The sequence below is a fragment of the Papilio xuthus genome, unplaced genomic scaffold (genome assembly GCF_000836235.2).
Source record: "Papilio xuthus unplaced genomic scaffold, Pxut_1.1 DF825946.1, whole genome shotgun sequence".
Classification (NCBI taxonomy): Eukaryota; Metazoa; Arthropoda; class Insecta; order Lepidoptera; family Papilionidae; genus Papilio; species Papilio xuthus.
Window position 1 is genome coordinate 400,886 of NW_013532703.1, and position 20,956 is coordinate 421,841.

The 20,956-nt window shown below is 33.6% G+C and overlaps 1 protein-coding gene across 2 annotated transcripts; it reads left to right on the forward strand.

Annotated features, from left to right (window-relative positions):
• The first annotated feature begins 865 nt into the window (after nucleotides 1-865).
• Nucleotides 866-19,160, forward strand: Gad1 (glutamate decarboxylase). Of its 2 annotated transcripts, XM_013322069.1 has the most exons (14): nucleotides 866-1,112; nucleotides 1,441-1,538; nucleotides 2,079-2,154; nucleotides 7,668-7,777; nucleotides 7,861-7,987; nucleotides 12,009-12,206; nucleotides 12,300-12,418; nucleotides 12,655-12,795; nucleotides 13,110-13,220; nucleotides 13,290-13,357; nucleotides 15,453-15,531; nucleotides 17,388-17,537; nucleotides 17,682-17,876; nucleotides 18,113-19,160. In XM_013322069.1, the coding sequence occupies exons 2-14, from the start codon at nucleotides 1,473-1,475 to the stop codon at nucleotides 18,293-18,295; spliced, it is 1,623 nt and encodes a 540-aa protein (XP_013177523.1). In that variant the 5' UTR covers nucleotides 866-1,112; nucleotides 1,441-1,472; the 3' UTR covers nucleotides 18,296-19,160. The 2 variants fall into 2 exon arrangements, with proteins under 2 accessions (XP_013177523.1, XP_013177524.1); XM_013322070.1 differs by lacking the exon at nucleotides 1,441-1,538.
• Nucleotides 19,161-20,956: the final 1,796 nt, after the last annotated feature.

The window sequence follows — 20,956 nt, forward strand, 5'->3', positions numbered from 1 at the left end:
ACACCAGGATCTTTCCTAACATGCATGATATTAAAATAAATTGACTAGAAGTATTCGTTGTTTCCATTTGGTTTGTGTGGTTCAAGCTGTATCTTCCAGTTATCAAATTAGTATCTATATAATACAAAGTAATATGTTGTAATTCAAGTCAGTAGTTGTATTTCCAGTCCTCGCTTGTGTGGGCGACGGCTGCGTGGGTAGACCGGATGTAGCGTGGGTGAGGCTTACTACAAATTCATTGCCTTTGTTCCTAACGTATTTAGGAATTAAATAACTATGTACATATGACCTAACTATAGTTATAGTTTGGTATACATATATACCATCATGAATATAATTTATCTGACAAAAATATTAAGAGTTTAATAATATTTTTATTGTATAACTGGTGAACATTAACTAACTCAGAGTAAGGTAATTGATGATGGCTGTAGATGAAGTTTTTGTCTTTCATACGAACATCGATTAAAAAACTTGTCGTTGAACAAATGTCGCGTAACAATAACTGTTATATATGCAAAATAATTCAATAATACTAGAAATAACCATTTCCAAAGTGTATTTTCTTTAAGTTTATTTCTAAAGAGACGTTCTATTGAAATGTACTCTGTGCTCTACAAAACTAAATTAATTATTTCCAATGAGATAGAACGTGAGCTACATAGATATCTATGTACCGAAGCATAAATGCATTAAGCCCAGGGTATGGGGATGGGGGTGACCTGTTTCCAGCGTATTGACCAGCCCCCCTCCGGCCTCAATACAACCCCGCTCACCTTACGACCTTTTCAGCGCGCGTGCGCCGAGTAAGGCCCCTGAAAGCCTTCGCTGTGCTACCAGTCTAGCTCCAAACTTGTCCCAGACGAGGCAGCAGCTTCCAAAGCTGTTAACTACATATAAGTACCCTGAAAATCCATTCATATATGTTAAACATATACGAAAAATATATAACTCGCGAACCCAGTTCGTTTCGTTTATTCAACGATCCTTTTTCCCATATAGTTATCTGTTTCTCAACTAAAAATATATCTTATAAGTAGTGGTTATAAAGCTCATAATCTCTATATTATATTAAAATTTAAAGTATATCGTTAAGCAACACTTCAAATAAGGTTTGTATTTATGTATTTATATTATATATTTGTTGTATGTAGAAATTATTAGATTTAGAACACGCTATTCATATTTATACTCATTTTACAATACATAGAAGTATATAGATTGCATATATTTTATGTCTATGTATATTTGAGGTAGGATTATGGATTTTTAGCACATGCGCAGTACATCTGCGCACAAAAGTCATTATTATTTTTTATATCTTTTAAAAATATAGTATCAAATTTAAGTTGATTTAATTACAGCCGTTCGGAATTAAAGTAAATTCTTGTATTAGACAAAGTATCTTTTGAATTAATGATATTTTTTTTCTGTTTACAGACTAGAAATATCAAAACTAGAAGTTAGCGAAAATGTCAAAGCTAACTTTGGACGGCTTTTTTTCGTACTGCAAGCAAATAGCTGAACATATCCAGTTGGTTCGTTCACAAATCCATTATAGCCGCCATTTTCAGACGCCATCTTGGCAGCCATTTTGGTTTTTCGCTTCATATTCCTTTGTTCTGCATGATCGTTATAGTTTTGCTTATGTGAAAATCATTGCTTATGTGAACAATTTTGCTAACTTTAATATTATTAATAATCCTACACCTGTAATAATTCATAATGTGACGCGATATATTAAGTTTGTTTAATTATTTGGCTTTAGTAACTGTTAATTAATTATTACATAGTTAAACTATAAAGGAAATAGATACAAAATTAGGGATTTAATTTTGGAAAATATCTACTGCCATTTTATCTTTACTTAAATAATTTAAAAAGTAAACCTAATTAACTAACAAAGACAAATTTTTAATAATTTTTAAAATATTTTATGATGTCACTCACAAATGATATAATTAATGCCAAATATTATCCAAAGCAATGCTAATCGCTTTTAAAATTCTTAATATAAAGAGCTGTACTTTATTATTTTGGTACAATGTCATAATATAATAATGTATTGTTTTGTACAGGGCGAGAGGATGGCGTCCCTGTCCGGTCAGAGTACACCCAAGCTGACTTCGGCTGTCGGCAACTTGTACTACGACTGTGAGTATCAAGAACACACATTTAGTTTGTTTCATTGTTTTTAAAACAAAAAGAGATGGATTATTATAGAAACTCCAAATTTACGTACTGAATTTTGCCAGGTTGAGTTAATTTCAAACTTAAGTTTAATGTTTTTTTTTTAAAATATTATCGGTTCTATGTAGCAGTATTAATAATTAGCATTTAGTTCCATAAAGTTTTTGCAACAGAATAAACATGCGCTCTTTTTAAAAATATAACTATATTAAAATCAATTAAGCTTATAAAAGTGAATGCATTCAAAATGACTACTTAACCTTCTATACCTTTTTGTGTAATAATTACATTAAAAGAATTTTAATAAAAAAACATTTTTATTTCTATTAAAAAGATAAAATCTTAGTTAAATCTTTGCGTATCAAATATCAATCCACCCTATGATTACAACATTACACGCTCGTGCGCGTCATTTCCTGAACGTCCGCCGCGGACGTAACGCCATCTACAGGAAAAGAGATAAAAACTATCCCGTAACTTGACACTTTACTTCACGAATGTACTTATCTACTGTCCCTATATAAAACATTAATTTTAAAGAAAATGTAGACGAAATCTTGTAGGTTTGCTCTACTTTGTTAAGAAGATAATTAAAAAAATAGGTTCATTGTTTTTAGGGTTCCGTACCTCATAGGAAAGAACGGAACCCTTATGGGATCACTTACTGACAGACGGACGGACGGACTGTTGTCCGTCCGTCAAGACCCTTTTTTTTATACAACCAGAGTCAATACATATTGCCTTTGAATAATATTAATTGAATGAAAATGATTGTTGCAAATTCGGTTTGATTTCTGTTGCTTGTTTTCATTCACTAGCATAATTAACGACTTGGTGACAGTTTTAAGTGCTGGAGCGGCATGAATAGTGATTAATCGCTTAACTTTTTAGATCCATAATGGGACGTGTTGTGGGATATGGTGTTCTACTTTAGCACTAAAATAAAGTATAGTAATTCGTTCATTCCTTCGTCGTAAGTAATTGTAGGATATTAAAAATTATGTGCGTGTATAAAATTACAGATAGAAGTCGAGAACGATAAAAAAAAAGATGATCGTGTATTCTACGTTCCAATTAAAACTCTACATAAATTACGTTTATTACGTATATTTTTTACAAAATAACAAAAATAAACAAATATCGTAATGGCAGCCATGTATAGAATTTCTCTGTTTACATAATTTCGGCGTTGGATTGTTACGAGACATATTTATACTCTTTATGTCGTATTAAAATACAAAAGTCTACTCTGTAAACTAGAATATAAAAGAGCTAATATTTGCCGTTTATCTTGTTTTGCTTTGCACCGCGCGCCATAATTTATTTCCGGGGCTTACCGCTGCCACTGCGAGTTGCCCGCCTCATAGCCCATAGACACTGATTGTTTTCTTTTATTTACGACTATAGACTAAAGAGATTGCGGTTATTTGTCTCTGGCTTTGGGAGTGGATTTACTTTTTATGATTGTTTATTTTGAATGACACAACAGTGGAAATAATTTGTTTAAGTAACTTATGTAACTACTAGCTGTCACCCGCGACTCTGTCCACGCGGAATTAAAAAAAACCTTATTTGATAGGCAATGTGTACTTCCAGACTATGTACTACATTTATACTAAATATTAGCGATATTTATGAGGCCGTTTTGGACAAACCTTCTAACAAAGATCCATCCAACCAAACATTATTATAATGGTTTAGACAGCAAGAAATAAGATTGTTGCTTCACTTTCAATGGTTATTTCCTAGGATTTATAACAAAAATAGGGCTAAATATACTTGAATATTTTAGTACTAATTAATTTCAAAAACTAGTCTTTTATATATCCCGTGTAATCAAACCCGCATACAATGGTCGCAAATAACTTGGTATACTGTGCACAGGGGCGGGGGATACTCACCCTTAACGGAAGGGTGTGAGGATTAGTGTCGGGGAAGTGATCTTCCATGTTTTTTGTTAATTGATAAGTTTACAAAGTTTAAATTGAATTTACTTCCATATGTTGCTTGGCGAATACAAAGAAACGTCACCTAACGAATTGAATTCCGTTTTTGGACTTCATTTTTACTTCAAAGTTTTTAAAAGACCACTGATGAGATAATAAATTTTGTCAGATTCAATGACTTCAAAATACCAAATATCGAATTAACACGCAGACATAAACTGTTGTATTGTACAATTTGTTCTTATTTCTCACTTGAAGTGTCTACGTAATATTATTAATATCATATTATTATGAGATAATTAAATTTTAAACGTCTTAAATTACTGAGCTTTTATTTCTTTTTTTAAATTTAAATATTTTTAACATAAAATATTTCAATATGTACTTCTTCGTAAGCTACTATGAAACAATTAGTTGCGTTTAGAGAGCTAACCCTCCGACCGCCGCTGGGGTCATAAATAGTCCGCATTTGGGACAACTTGAACCGTCCTCTTCCGCGGTAATGACCCTGGTTTTACTCTAAATCCCTCATTTGAAAGGATCTCAATGGAATACAGTGCAGTAGACATTTTACTTTATTTTTATTAGAAGATAACAAGGATTACGCAAGTGTTGTTGTGGCGCGGCTCTTCATGATTTTAAGTTCAATCAACTAATGAATTTTACTAATTCTAAATAAAATCAGAAAATAAATTATTGCTTAATAGCTTGTTACTGATGTTGTCTAATTTCCTGCATACGATATGAGTCACAGCTTAGAAAGTAAAAGACGGGAGAAAAAACTTCTATATATTATAATAAAAAAATCACAATATTGTTTTAACTCTAGAATAAAAGTCATCGATAAAAATAATTAAATATATACATTTCTTTTAATTACAAAATTTTTGGTACTAACTGTTATTTGAATCATAAATGATTCATTGATCATATTGAGGTTAGAACGGGCACTTTAATTAGAAGTTTCTTTTAAAATATTAGAAACTATTTTCGCACTTGTAATATAAAGACTTAATCTAAGAATCTCTAAGAATATAAAACATCAATTTCCGCTTTAAGCCCACAAGAGCCGCGCGCTATCAATTCCGTATTGGGGATGTTATTGATTTACTGTTCGAAATAGTGGAGAATTGTCGCCAATTTTCGTATGAAACAATTATTTTGCTATCACTATTAGCACTACATAGTCAAAACAAAGATTCAGAAAAATCAAATTGCATGATAGTTTTGATAAGGTAATAAGTAACGAATACCTTTTGACTATAACTAAAATAGAAATATTCATCTTGTATGCTTAAAACAGGCAAATTTTATATCAGGAATTGAATTAAAAACTCATAATTATAAAAGTATTGTTAAGAACATTTTATCTATTAAAATAACTATAATAAAACATTCTTCTGTACGTATTCTTCTCCAAACTTTCAATTATTCGTCCGTATAGAATGCCATCAACCCTCGCGCAGCTGTGTTATTGCATTGTGCATTGTACTGCGAGGCCAATCGCCCCCGGGATGCTTTAAGTGAAATTCCGCGCATTCCTCCAGTGAAGTAATGCGATGTACTTCAATGTAAATTTCTAAAAGACAAATTTTTTACATAACTACTGTGTGTTCAAAATAAAAAAAAGTAAAAGTAAAAACGTAAAAAAAGGCTACATTTACTGAAAAGGCAATAATTACCATATTAAAAATACTATTCTTAAAAGTTTTAACTAAAGAAAACTAAAAAAAAAATAGTAAATTGCCAACGAAACTGCAGTTTTTTCTTTTGCGTAAATTCAAAATGATGGTAGGTAGATTATAAAAATATTTTTCTTTTAGCGAATATTCCCAAAATGCACATCGCGATGACAATCGGCTTACGATGTCAGAAACATAAGTTCACACAAATCTTTCTCCCTACATTTCATTCCACGCTTAAACTACTCAAAATGAACCTTAACATACATTGATAAGATTCAATGTTGCTTGTAAATACTGGTAACTCCCGAGTTGAGAGCAACATCTGGAATGTGATGTAATGCTTCACAATTAAATACCCTTCGAATGGGGGCTAGTCAATATTTGCTCAGAGCAAAGCTGTTAGAATCGCACCTTTTACAAAAATAACTATAAAATGTTGTCTTAAAAAAACTTCCATACTTAGGATTCAAATTTTTTGAAATGCCAAAAAATCGCATTAGAAAAACTTCCATACCTGCCATATTTTCGAAAAATTAGTTAACCTAACTATAAAATTAAATCCAGAATCGATATCTCAATTACTCGTCGTTACAACAGTTCGAAGATGTGTAAATAATGTGTTAGGGGCTCATCGTAGTGCATTTGACAGTGGTAATAGTGTTAGCATCTGCGGATTATGACGCCAGACGCCCACAGCGGCGCAAGGGTTACAGATTAAGGACAAAGCACTTACTATGTCATATAATATAAAGTGATTTTTGTTGTTTTACGCACTAAGTACGAATTACAAGACCAAAATAAATCTTGGCACGATTGTATATTAAAAAAATGTTACGTATGTGAATTTATTATCTTAAGTATTTTAATAGTTATAAAAGAAATTTTGGAGAATTTTACGTCTCGTTTAACATACATATATAATAATGTTTCTACATATATATATAAATATTTAGAAACGATTTTAATATCCCCTCGGTGCGTCCGAATAACAAATCAAAGACATCTGTGTTGGCTGACTATTATTACAATATGACGTCGCACATGAATACTTTGCCTACATTACTGTGTCCACAAGTTTGCTATATTTTTATTGATAAGTACGGATAACAAATTTTTTGTTATAATTAAAATTTTATATTATTTTTTTAATTAGCAATAACACTTTTTTTTATAGTTATTTACTTATGTAAGAGTCCTCCGTAGTTATATAAATAAAGCAATCGAATAGTATTAATACTAAGCTCACAAAGTTAGTTTAAATAATAAAATCAAAGACAAATTAATAATACTTATTGATGATTAAAATACTTTATATTTACATAACATGGTCACCTTAGCATTTCAAGTTTTTGGACGTAGCAGGGGTTGTTATTGAAAGCAGCGACTTTTTAATCAGGGCCTTTCGTAGCAGCGGCTGAGGGGTTAACACTGATATTACAACTTGCTTTCCCTAACAAAAGGAATAAGCACTGACAAAGCACACAGAACAAGCCTGGATGAGCTACGACAATGAATTCAAACTTTAGAAAGTACGATGTCTACGAATCTCTGAGACGACTTATTTACAATAAGACTTCTTATATTGTTTGAACATTCAAACGTGAAATCTTGATGTTTGTAATTTACTCAGCTTTACAATGTGTACAATAAAAGACTACTTATTTACGTTTTATTTACGTTTACCTTTTCGTAGCATTATATGCTACGAACTGCTATGAAGTTTTAATTAATTTAATCTTAACTTGACAGGACTTCGGCATCCTCTTTGAACGGAAGTTATTATTATGCTGCAATCGATTTAAATACTTTTCATATAATCGTATTTACATGTGCAATTGGTTTGTAGCCATCTTGCCGTACCGTGAAGACGCGAACGCGCAGACGCGGGAGTTCCTGGCGCGCGTCGTTGACGTCCTGCTGGATTACGTGCAGCAGGTGAACGACAGGAATGAGAAGGTGAGGAAATAGTACGGGTAGTTACCAAGTACAACATGTTAATGTTATGTTGTACATATTAAACATTTTCTTTATTGTGCTAGATCTTGGACTTCAAGATGCCAGAAGAGATGGAGAAGATGCTGGACCTGCAGCTGCCAGAGAACCCGCTCCCGCTGAAGCAGCTGCTCGAGGACTGCAAGATCACGCTCAAGAACCAGGTCAAGACAGGTAAGTTGACACCCGCACAACTAACATGTTATTACGGGAAGGAATTATTGCACTCTTAAGTAAAATAAGCATGGAAACTAAGTATCGAGCAATGGCACAACAGTAGTGGAATGAATTTAACCCTCAAACAGGTTGCATTCCGCTCGGGCAAGTGTAAGTAACGGCGCGCGATCATCGCGGACCATTTGTGGACATAATTGAATTGTTTGATGCCGGCTCCGGAGCGGGGATGTACAATATACCCTGATTGCCCTCCCTCCCCTACTCCCCTGCATCCCTCTGCCCCTGTGAGCGCGCTAGTTGCAAACATTGTTGTCTACGTGCTTTGAAACTAAAGTATTTAAGTAACAGTACTAATTTTGTTGTATTCAATAACATGAATAACGTACAAATTATATGAATATCTAGGTAGTTAAAAGTTATGACATATTTTTGTGTCACATCTCCTTGGTTATTAATCTTAATGAAACAAAGTTTTCGAAAATTTTAGTTTTTCAACCATATCACGGATACATCGGAATTTTTAAAAAAAAAATTAGAGCTCGGAAAATAATCCAAGTCGCAGAAAATGCTTTCTCTATTCTCGGATCTTAATTAAAAGTCGAATTTATACCAAACATCCATTACTTACTTGAAACAAAAGCTTTCCGAATGATCCATACGTCAAAGGTCTGCGATGTGCAAGATTAGGGCGCTGCGAGACAGGCGCGCGGGCCGCGGGTCGCATCACATGCTCGGTCGCGCGTGTGTAATCGCCGCCGGCTGCGGGCGACGCCGGTAGGGCATCGATTTCGAGACAATCTCCGGATGCTGGAGAGGGAAATGATTACTATTCCAAATACAAAGGAACGCATAAAACACGGTGCTTTTCTTTTAGAACGACCTAGTTACAGGTCCTACTGATTAATGGAAAGGATATTTTATTATGTCTTATTTCTGCTATGATTAACATTAAAAGGCGTTACATAAATGCTTGCAAGAAATAAATAACTCAAAAGTATTTGTAATTGTTCAATTGTTGATTTACACAACATATACCAATGTTAAAAACGTTGCAATTTTTGTAGCACGTCTACGAACTCCGTGTTTCATAAAATATTTGCTTCATAAAAGAAATCTTGGCTTTACTTTTCTATTACGCTCGTGTGTATAAAATCTATTTACAATACAGCTATTTATATTCAGCGACCCTAAGCAGTAAAAACAATAAGTGCGCCATAACGCGCCGCTATAGCACCCGCGTTGATTTACAAGAGGCTCTGCGGCCCTAATGCCACGCAAATCATTGGATTAAGCCACCGGTGTAGGGTGACCACATTTTTTTATTTACAATACTCATATCACTGGCTTAGTTAATGATAATGTGTGATATTATCACACGAACATTTTTGTTCAGTTCCAATTAAAAAAAAATATTCATACCTTTTCTTAACAACACTAAGCAGAAAGAAATGTTCCTTATCAATGTCATGTCATGTCAATCATCAAATGTTCCATATCAAATTAATGTTGTTATTTATACTATCTATCAAGCAAGCATCGATTTGGTGTTTACATAGTACATGTTTATTTAGGATAACATTTTTAATTCAAACGAGAATATACGTACAATTTGTCTTATGGACATGGTCACCCTACCCGCACGCCTCCGCGCAATCTCCCGTCCTATTGAAACCCGTATTAACATAGTTTGATGGATCATCCCCTTGTCCGTCCGTCCATTGTTGAATATAGATTAGGATTTGGAGTTATGGATTGATTTTTATGGACTCCTCGGCTTTGTGGGATAAAGTTTACAATGGAGGAGATGGTTTTCAAGTAACTAGTTATTTATAAGGCGTAAAAAATACAGAAAACCAGCAATATTATAGTAAACCTTTCAAAACCATAATACGACTTAACACTTTCGATGCCACTATAATTATTACTTTATTTGTTTTATAATGCAACTAAATTTCTGCATAAACAGAACGCAGTCACAATGGCCGCTGATTGCTGTCAGTTTGACAGCGCGCCACGTGCCAAATGTCATTGTCATTATTAACTCTTATAGCGTTTCGAATAGAGTTTGAAATAATTCGATATTTTTGTTTATCTGTGGATAGGAAGGAAATGTATCTGGCATAGAGGGGACGATCCCGTGGGATGGTTGCGGTGCGAGATAAGTGGGCTTGAAAAGATGTTGTATTGACTCGAAGAGTGCTTGTGTCAAGGGTTATCTGTTCCGATATTTTCTGTTCATGACGTGCTGTTAAGATATGTCATAAAATGTTTATAGTAAAGTTTATTTTTATTAATATATTCTATATGGAGTTTAACTTTACTTAACTGTATATTACTCTGACTTTAGTAATTTCAAATTTAGCAAAGATTTACAAGACGGGAATTTTAAAAAATCGTATAGTATAGTCCTTACTACTTTGAGGTGAATTTAACAACTAATTACATGCAATAGAAATTAAACAACCAAATAATTTCAATACAAACACTAAGACCGATTTCCCAAAAAATCTCCCCACACCAGTGCTGCCCTCTAAAATGCAGATTAAATGGGAATTATAGCAACACCTGACTTGGCGAACCCGAATTAATTGCGGCCCCATCTGGCCGCGTACCGAGGGGATTATATTAAATTCCTCTTGACGAATTAATATTATTTTTGTTGTGGCAGCCCCATCTCTATCGCAAGCAAATGAATTTACACTTTACTCGTATGTAATTGAGCTTAAATTAAATCTATGTAGTTCATCCACAGTCTATAGAATTTATTTCGAATGTTTGTTTGCTCGAAGAGTTTTTAATTTTAGATTGAGAACGGAAAATGGATTTAATTTTAGTGTCTTTATTGTTTTTATTCTGATAGTTAGTCACTACTATATTAATTTAGCCTTAATTTTTATAAGATATCGTTTTTTTACATATTAGGCTGTTAATACTAAACAATATTCATGAAATATTCCACTGATAACCGCAGAGGACAATGCAGCTAATTTAAATTCCTGTCGGTTTTGATTTAATTCTGTTTACCCACCCTCGGCTGTGCGGCGTGATAGTCGGCCCCCGGGGACCGCACCGACCGCCTCCGTGTTAGCACTTTATCATTTCATTATAAAAAAAACACACACTATCGTCGTAGAGGGGTAAGCAGGGATTAGTAGCCACATGGTTAAATGTTAGTTTTGATAACATGTGTTGAAATAGTTTTTTTTTTACTTTACCAAATTTATGCATAAAAATTAAATCTTGGTTTAATTATGTCGTCACTTATCTGGCAGCTATTATAGATGAAGTCTGAACAGTGTACAGAGTGAAATATAAACATAAAAAACGCTATAAGTATAAGTAGAAGATAAACGCGCCCCAATTTTATAACTCATCGCCCTTGTGTCTGTTATCAGAAAAAGAAATATTACAAAATATTATCTGTACCGGAAAAGGCGGGAAGATTGACACATAAATAATATAGAGACGTGTCCTCCGGGGACATTTAAAAAGAGGAGGGTCTACTGCAGATGAAACTAAACTTACTAGGTCGTAAACGTTACGAAACTATTAGAAATCTGTGCCGCCATGTTTGGGGATAGATGAACTTTATACAGTATTTCTTACATTTTTGAATAAAGAGCATCTTGTTTTCATCTTGTCAAGGTTTATACCTGAGAAAGATGCAGTTTTAAACTGATAAGGGAAGTGAAAAAAAAAACTATTTTTCTTTTAATAATGGTCGCGGTGAAATCATTTCCCCTCGGATGTTTCGCAATCGTCCAGTGCGGCGACGCGCGCTATTACTTCCGGTAACAACGCGATGGACCTTTTGTTTGTGATTTTTCTTTACACTACGACAAATATTAATAATAATACTATTCATATGCATTTGACCATGATGACCATGACCATTTCTAAAGAGACTGTTGAAAAAGTTTGAATTGCAAAAACAGGAAGTATACAAAATACTTAACTCATCTGTATAGCAGCTGTTCTAGTCATTTATAGTATTAAGTAACCCTAAGGTGTGTCTCAGGTCACCCGCACTTCTTCAACCAACTGTCGTGCGGGCTGGACATCATCTCTCTGGCGGGCGAATGGTTGACCGCCGCAGCCAATACCAACATGTTCACTTATGAGATCGCCCCTGTCTTCATCCTCATGGAGAACGTCGTGCTCGAGAAGATGCGTTCAATGATCGGCTGGAAGTGCGGCGACTCCATACTGGCACCAGGTATGTGGAGAATGGTATTAATATGCTAGATTAAATCCAGCTAGAATGTAGAAGAAAGAAATTTTTATTTTAACTATGCTTTACGCGGTTCAGGGGGTTCGGTGTCGAACCTGTACGCGTTCCTGGCGGCGCGTCACCATAAGTTCCCGCAGTACAAGGAAAAGGGTCTGTCCAGCATCCCCGGACATCTCGTCATGTTCACCTCCGATCAGGTCACTTACATTTAACTACACACACTTATTAATTGTTAAAAGATTTTCTGTGGCTCTAATCGATTCTAAAATTGTCGCAACAAAATTTCTTTTTCATTCACTTTCAAATCACTGTTTATTTTGTAAGTTTAAAAAAATATTATAATATATTTAAATCAGTAAGAACTGATTTTAAGAAACATCTATAGGTTCAGATTAATTGTGTTCTTTGTCAAGCAACATTTTGTGTTGTACAGTGTCACTACTCGGTGAAGTCGTGTGCGTCTGTGTGCGGTCTGGGCACCGACTACTGCGTGTGTGTGCCGTCGGATGAGCGCGGTCGCATGCTGCCCGCGGAGCTTGAGCGTCTCGTGCGCTACCACAAGGATCGTGGCAACGTTAGTATCCACTTCCTGTGTCAAGATAATGTCCCGCCACCACTCTCATGTCACAGTCATGTGTGCCTAGATATTATCTCTTTAGGTTATTTTGATTAATACGCTACCAGATCGCAGTCATGTCAGTATTGTATAACTCGTTTAGATAAGATTCAATAAGAGTCAACAGAAGACCACGGTATCATAATTAAGTAGAACACTGTCGTACTTTTACCAAACATTATGGTCCTTCGAGTCGGATCTAACTTATATCAGCTCTGTAGCCTCTCTCGGCATGAAATGAATATAGACTGACTTATGTTTTGCGTGTGCAGGTACCATTCTTCGTAAATGCGACATCCGGGACGACTGTGCTTGGCGCTTTCGACCCCCTCATCGAGATTGCTGACATCTGTCAGAAATATGACATGTGGATGCATGTTGATGTAAGTGACAATCTATGGTCGTACTGTAACTTTTTCATAAAACTTATATAACAAGAGGTTTCTTTGTAGGCTGCTTGGGGAGGTGGACTGCTGTTCTCTAAGAAGTACCGTCATCCTCGTCTTACTGGCATTGAACGGTAAGTGTCTGAGTTAACTGTACTTAAATACCAAAATATAGTAAATATTATTTAATTGCCTTATACTTGATGCAAAAGCTATACAGTTTGCAGTACATCTAAATCCGCTCAGAGAATTAATCCTCCATTCCCGCCATTAGCCGCCATCAATCATGGCCGCGCTAAATGCCGATGCTCTGTGCGAGGGAGGGGGCGGGGAGGGGACGGGGAGGGAAATCCGTTCGCACAGCCTTGCGCGCCGACCGTACGACATGCAAGATAGGGCTGGCAACTTTTATAACGAACAAATGTATTGTAGAAATTTTAATAATGAAAAACTTTCCAGAACAATGGTTCTACCAACCTTGTGGTAAACTTAATAAAATGCAGTTTAATTTATGTAATCAATTGTCTACAACAGATTACGGTAAAAAGTGAACAATTCGGCTTTGCAATATAAAAAATCTATTTTACAATTATATTATCTTTCTTACTTTTAAAAATCTTCTAAAACTGTATAGTATGAATATAAAAAAAACTTTGAGTAAAAATTATAGAATTGTTCAATGCAAATATTTTTTTGAAAAACAATATCTGCTGAAAACAGCATAAAATGTAATATGCCAGCCCTATACAAGGGATTAAAAACCTTTCATGTGGCGGAGCGCGGCGCAGCCTGAAAGTTCGCACGTCACTCCACGTCACAGCTACAAGGCGTAGACGGCGCTACGAATGTAGCACTCTTGTAACTTTATTTTCCTCGTATTAACAAATATTTGATGTTTCCCTTTTATATTTGTTATATTAGTAAATATATTAATTGATTTCTTTTGATTTTAATAATTATGAAATGTGTGACAATATATGTGAAAGAAAAAGACGTAGAATTCATTAACTTTTCCAAAGTCAACAAAATTCTACCAAATCGTTAATATCAAACATAAGAGTGAATTTTGATTATACCTATAGTTTATTCGAAGCATAGTCCAGCTATAAATAAGACAGTTTTCTTGCGATATCCAGAGATGTGAGCCCCACACAGTATATCCGTCAATCTAAGCCACCCTTAGCAGGCATAAACTCCGACAATCAATTAAAAATCGCACCCTCTTAGTAAAAAACAAAAAAGTCCCAGCGACATACATAGCTGCGCTCCCGGCTTCCGCGCTCGTTTATCATCCGGGTGTGTTTAAAACAGGCCGCCTGTCACACTGTAACGTAATTATTAAAATAAATTCGAATATATTTTATCATATATTTAAACAGACAAATATTTGCGATTTATGAAAAATGGGAAGTTAATTGCGACTATTATATTGACTATATAAATATTTTACCCAAACAAGGAGCAGTTTACGTCAAGCAGTTATTTAGATGGTAACATCGTACGGTTCGGCTTCTATTTTGATTTGAGTTTTGTTTTTAAATGAAGAAATATACATATTAAAAATAGATTGTAAAGTGTAAGAAAATATAACATTTTTATTAAATAACCGAATGAACGAAAATAGCTGAATACGAACAGTGTTACTCTACGTTGTGATACGCGGCATTTGCACATCGACCCTTAAACATTGAAAAGTGGGGATTAGCCTAAAACGTATGCAGAATGGAGCAACTGTGTCAATAAAAGATAAAACACTGTTTTACTTTAAAATTCACTTACACTTCACGAATTGTAGACATTTGTGAGCGATGGAGACTTATATTGAAAACCTGAGTAACAAATTTACAAATTACTTTCTATTTTTAGAGAATAAGTAGCTCTTTAATTGTGTACTAAGTCATGATACCTAATAGTAACATATTAAAAGAGTAACTTAAGTATGTGAGAAACTATAATTGTTCGATTAATCTTAATTATTTACTTAATTAAGTTCCTTATAATTATAAAATTAAGAGTTATGTTCAGTGTCTGATTATTATCAGATTAAATATTATGGTATCCTAGTCCTCATCATCAGCTCACTATACGTCCCCACCGAGGGGCTCGGAGCCTACCCTATGTTAAGGGTGATTAGGCCATACTCAACCACGCTGGCCCAGTGCGGGCCCTATCCTAATCTTACTTCTTAAATATTAATTATATAATAAATTAAATTTTCTTTGTATGCAGAGCAAACTCGGTGACCTGGAACCCACATAAGCTGATGGGCACACTCCTGCAGTGCTCCACCGTGCACTTCAGACATGAGGTTAGTGAGACAAGTTCATAGCAAAAAATTATAAAAAAACAAAGAGTTACAATAATGTGTCGAAGTCGAAAGAAGGGATAATAACCTAATAGATAAAAGTGCGACTGAGTAATATTTCATCCAAACGATTCAATGAACACTTAACATAAATATATATGTAAGTGCATAAAAAAGTTGAGTAATTTATGTTTAACCAATATTTTTAAGAAGGGTCAAAGGTGATGACTTTCGACATCTCAGCTTATGTAACACGATATCCCATTTTACTGTGTGTTTCAGTGCAAAATACTTACTTCAATTTTTTAAGGATAAGATTAACATTTTTTAATTCAGTAATTTAATACTGGTACCCACAGTGAACTTATCATTAAGCCTTTAAATACAATCACACAGTGTTGAGGAATCTGTTAATAATTGTCGTGTCATTAAATACGATATATTAATGTGTTTTATTAAAAGCTAATTGTCGGAGAAGAAAGCTGCCACAAGCTCGCAAAGGCAACTGCGTTTAACGATACGCAACATTCTCTGTTGTAACAAATAAAATATTAAATGTATGTAATTTTATACCTTATTTACTGACCATAGAAAAGGTTTTGTATTGCTTAGTGGTAGGGGAGGATGGGGCTGAAATTGGCAACATATGTTTGTAAGTGTCGGGAGGAATTTAATTAAAAGTGCCGCGTGCCGATGTCAGTTGTTTAGTGATGTACAACATATCGATATTACGAAAAAGTGTTAAAAATTATACTAATTTTTATAGTAACATATGCTCCTACTTATTCATACTTCCATAGAAAAATGTTGAAAATGTAAATATTTTTTAAATAATGATTATAATAACAAAAAGAATGTCATAAATAAAATAGGTAGTTGAGTTTTTTATTTGTAGAAACTCTCGTTACTACGTAGTATAATATTGTAGTTATCGACAATTCAAGGTACAACACTATTCCTAACTTCAACCGAGAAGGCGGAGTCTGAAAATTTATTGCTCCGCATATTGAGCTGACGTTTACAAGGCGTAATGTTGTCAGAATAACTTAAACGAAATCAAGCAAATATTTACCTTATAGTTTTGAACGTTAAGGCCAAAATCCATCTAGCTATTAGGATAAGCCACTTCTGTGTAACGCAATTTTGACTTAACAGTGGCTTAATATAATTTATAATATGGTATGCAACTGACAAACTGAATGTTTTTTTTTGGTTTAAGATTTATTTCTCGCAATGATTTAAAATTAAACATAAACATATTTACAGTTACAGGCCATATGCTACAAGAAATAAATAAAAAAATATCCAATATTACTGCAAATTACAGCAAACTGTTTATTACTTGGATGGGAAATATTAAAAAAATATATAAAATAACGATATCTTATTTATTACATTTAAATTAATACTAATAAGACTAATCGACTGAAAATAAGCAGCGTTATGTTTGTCCATGTTGATGTTAATTTGATATCGTGTCACTATATCGTAAATCTATACAAACAAGCGGACAATTTGCAATTCATATTTTCAGTAAAGGGTGTCGCTATCATCTCCGGCAGATGTTTGCTCTCAAACAAAAATGTTTACATTGAATTTTAGCTTTGGTATTGTGATTCATATCAAAACCTTTTCATCGTAAAGAAATTGATTGGGCTAAAAGTTCTAAGCGATTTCATGTACTCAAAATTGTTTTAAATCCTTAGAATAAGGTTTAAATTCCTTAGTTTAGAGTATGTATAAAAAATCTACATTAAGGGTCTTTCTTAATCACTAATGAACAATTCTAGGTATGGTCGTAAGCCAGCTTATTGTTTTTTATGTCTCTATACCATATCTTCCTAACTCTATATCTGTAGGGCATCCTTCTGAGCTGCAATGAAATGGCGGCGGAGTATCTGTTCATGACGGACAAGATCTACGACCCGCGCTATGACACCGGTGACAAGGTCATCCAGTGCGGCAGACATAATGACATCTTCAAGCTTTGGCTGCAGTGGAGGGGCAAGGTATAAAATACGATACAACTAGAAACAATTTTGATAATAATGATGCCAATTTCTCACTGTGGTAACTAAATGACACATAAAAGTAAACCGTCGTAAGTAATAATAATAAGTTGTACAATTTCAATGAGGATTAATTATGTTCAGGGTACCTCTGGTTTCGAGCGTCTCATGGACCGTCTGATGGAGCTGTCGGAGTACATGGTGCGGCGCATCCGCGAGCAACCCGACAAGTTCTACCTCATCCTGGAGCCGGAGATGGTGAACGTGTCCTTCTGGTACCTGCCCAAGCAGCTGCGCGGCCTCCCTCATAACCGGGACAAGGAGATCAAGCTAGGCAAGGTGAGATAAAAGGAAATAAGCTTTTACTAAATAAAATTATAACGTTATTAGCCAAATTCAAATTTCAAAATGGATAGACTACAGTTTATTTACAAAGCTGTACATTTTTTCGCGCTACGTAAAGCAATATCCGAAAAAATTATAACCAGCTAAGGTGGAATCGTTTTATAGTAGCACTTATTTTTATCTTAGTTTAGTTAGTAAGTTTCAAGCAATAATGTCCACTCTTTGGTTAGGTGTGCGCGAAGCTGAAGGGTCGCATGATGCAGTCGGGCACGCTGATGGTGGGCTACCAGCCGGACGACAGACGTCCCAACTTCTTCCGCAACATCATCTCCTCCGCGGCCGTCACTGAGCGCGACGTCGACTTCCTGCTCGCTGAGATGGACCGCCTCGGACAGGACATCGTTGTCGATTAGGCACATCACTACATTTATTATCTGTACCGTTTTTTGCTATCGGTTTTTAATCTATGTTACTTTTATTCTTTGATTATTTTGTCTATGACTGTCATCTTATTCTCTTAACTTTTTTTAAACAAAACAGGCGGGAAAAGTAAAATATATATGGATTATTGCTTCTTCGTGTTATATCTAATTAAAGTCGTGCATTTAAAATAAACGACTATAGTTTTTTTAGACTATAACAATTCATAAATAAAATTGTTACTAGAATTGTTTGAGATGCTCAATCGTATTTTCTCCTTGTACGAATGTTAGACCCATGATAATATTATTTATCTATTTTATAAACTTTAGAACATATATTAATTAGAAAATTTACACTGTTTAGCGAGAATTTCATATTCTTAATAAAGCAATATTTTCGAATCTCAACGCGGTATTTTCATACTAGGCTTTACGTAGATTTATAACTTCATCACTATGTAACCTCTTTAATCACTCATGGTGTCCTAAATCATTAATTTACGATCACGTACTGTGCCTAAGTATTACTCCCTTGTTAAATTTCATTTATTTTGTTAAATTGTTTTGTTAAATATTATAATTAATTTATAAATGCCTAATATTGACTTAGTCAGTTGTCCGCAAGAGAGCAGCCGTCTATTTAATGTCTATATCTCGTTATATTTATTGTCGTCTAACTGTGTAGACTTACATTGATTGTGAAAGTGTATTTTCAATTAACATACATTTTTCAAAGTTCAGCACAACACGTTTAATAACGACTGAACTTTGTTAAACGTATATTTTGAATGTTATAATCGTGTTTAAATGTTAATTAGAAATATCGTGAATACTTTAAGTGATGATGATGATGGAAATGATGATAATCAATAATGCAACTAAAAAAACTAGCGTTATCTATGTCTATATCTTAATAGTTTGAATTATTGAAATAATCAAATAAAAATAGAGTTTGAAGTTGATTTAATCTGACATTTCTAGGATACATATATAAAGATGTATGAATGGAATTGAATTAATGTAGTGCATATGTTATTAAAGGTGTATTTCCACTGCGGAAAGAAAAATTACAAAAATATTATTTTAGCAAATGACAATATTTTTTTGTATATTTACGTCTTCAGCAATGGATATATGGAAATATTGAGTTATTAGGTAAAAATACAAGTGTCGTAAAATATGAATATTTATCTGAATGTTGTATGCTAAGATCGTTTAATTTGCAATTTAGACGTTGACGTCGACTTGTATGTGTCTAATATAGTAAACCTTATTCTGAGAGCTTCTGAACAATAATTATCAGAAGAAATGTAATTCTTTATCTTAGTTTCCTCGAAACCACCAGTACAAAGGGAAAATATAAATTAGGTTATCTTGTCTATTTTAACAAGGTAACTACTGTCAGAGAACTATTAAACAGTCAGAACATTTCAGAATGATGAAACTTAATAAAAAAAATTAGATATAAATTGAGAATTTTCTCCCATTTTGCCAATTATTATATAATATTTTAGAGACGAAATCAAACTAACAAAGTTTGGTTGCGCGCTTCAATCTTTTGTTCCAATCATTTTAAAGCAATAATTTGCGCTACAGAAAACATACAATTGAAATGGAATCTGGAACAAAAACTCTAGAAAACATTAACTTCAATTAATGTTTTCTATTATACTTATTTATTGCCAGGCTTTCGTTGTTGTTAATTAAGAATGTAACTTATTTCTAAAGACATTTAGGCAATTTAATTTTAATTCATTTACATCTAAATTAAGGTATTAAGCTTAATGTATATTGAATACAAAATGTGACGATGACAATAGAAAATGTACAATTAAGAATGTGCGGCTTGAAATTTTGATGACAATAAATTGCATATTTAAATTAATTTATGAAATACATCTTCAGTAATATTTTGTGTTATATATCGTAGGAAACTTGGTATATTTAAGAAACTAATGAATATCGAAGTAGTTAACTATAATAATTTCAAAATTGGAACGAAACTATCTGTCAAATTATAAAAGTTAAAGTGTAAATATGTAGTTTGTTTAGTTTGAATAGATATTATTTAGTTTTATAGTTTGCAAAGATGTGTACTGTGTGATTTATGTATTTGCGTATACAATTAAAGCTTCAAAAAGCTTGTAAAAATGCTTCAACGTTGCCATTTATTGTTGTCACAATTCCAATAATAGATGGCGTCGTGAACAACGAATTAAGTGTTGCTAGATTTGAATCAATATTGTGCTTTAATTTTGAGATTTATGCAATTTATTAAAGTATTATACGTATTTAGCGATTATAAGAAAATACACTATCATTGTCAACGTTGTTTACATTTTAAATTATTGATGTAAAGTCTTCTAAAATGTCTTCTATGTAAAACTTATATTGTAGACGAGATATATTTGTTGTGTTCACTGAATGTTATTAAAATTTATCCAAATATGTATTTGTTAGAGCGTTCGAGAAAATTTTAGTGTTTAGATGCGATTACGTCAAACATTTTCGATCACTTACATGTGTGATTTAGCTAATATTATCCTATAATCGTAATTGTTGCTACATGTAAAAACTTGTATAACCAAATAAATGGTATTGTTGTTAGCTTTGTATACGTTTTATTATAACACTTTACATATCAATATTCAG

Coding starts and splice junctions, on each gene's coding strand:
- Gad1 (XM_013322069.1), top strand. CDS start 1,473: ATGTCAAAGCTAACTTTGGACGGCTTTTTTTCGTACTGCAAGCAAATA. Junction 2,155..7,667: donor CGGCAACTTGTACTACGACT/GTGAGTATCAAG, acceptor ATTGGTTTGTAG/CCATCTTGCCGTACCGTGAA. Junction 17,877..18,112: donor AGGAGATCAAGCTAGGCAAG/GTGAGATAAAAG, acceptor CTCTTTGGTTAG/GTGTGCGCGAAGCTGAAGGG.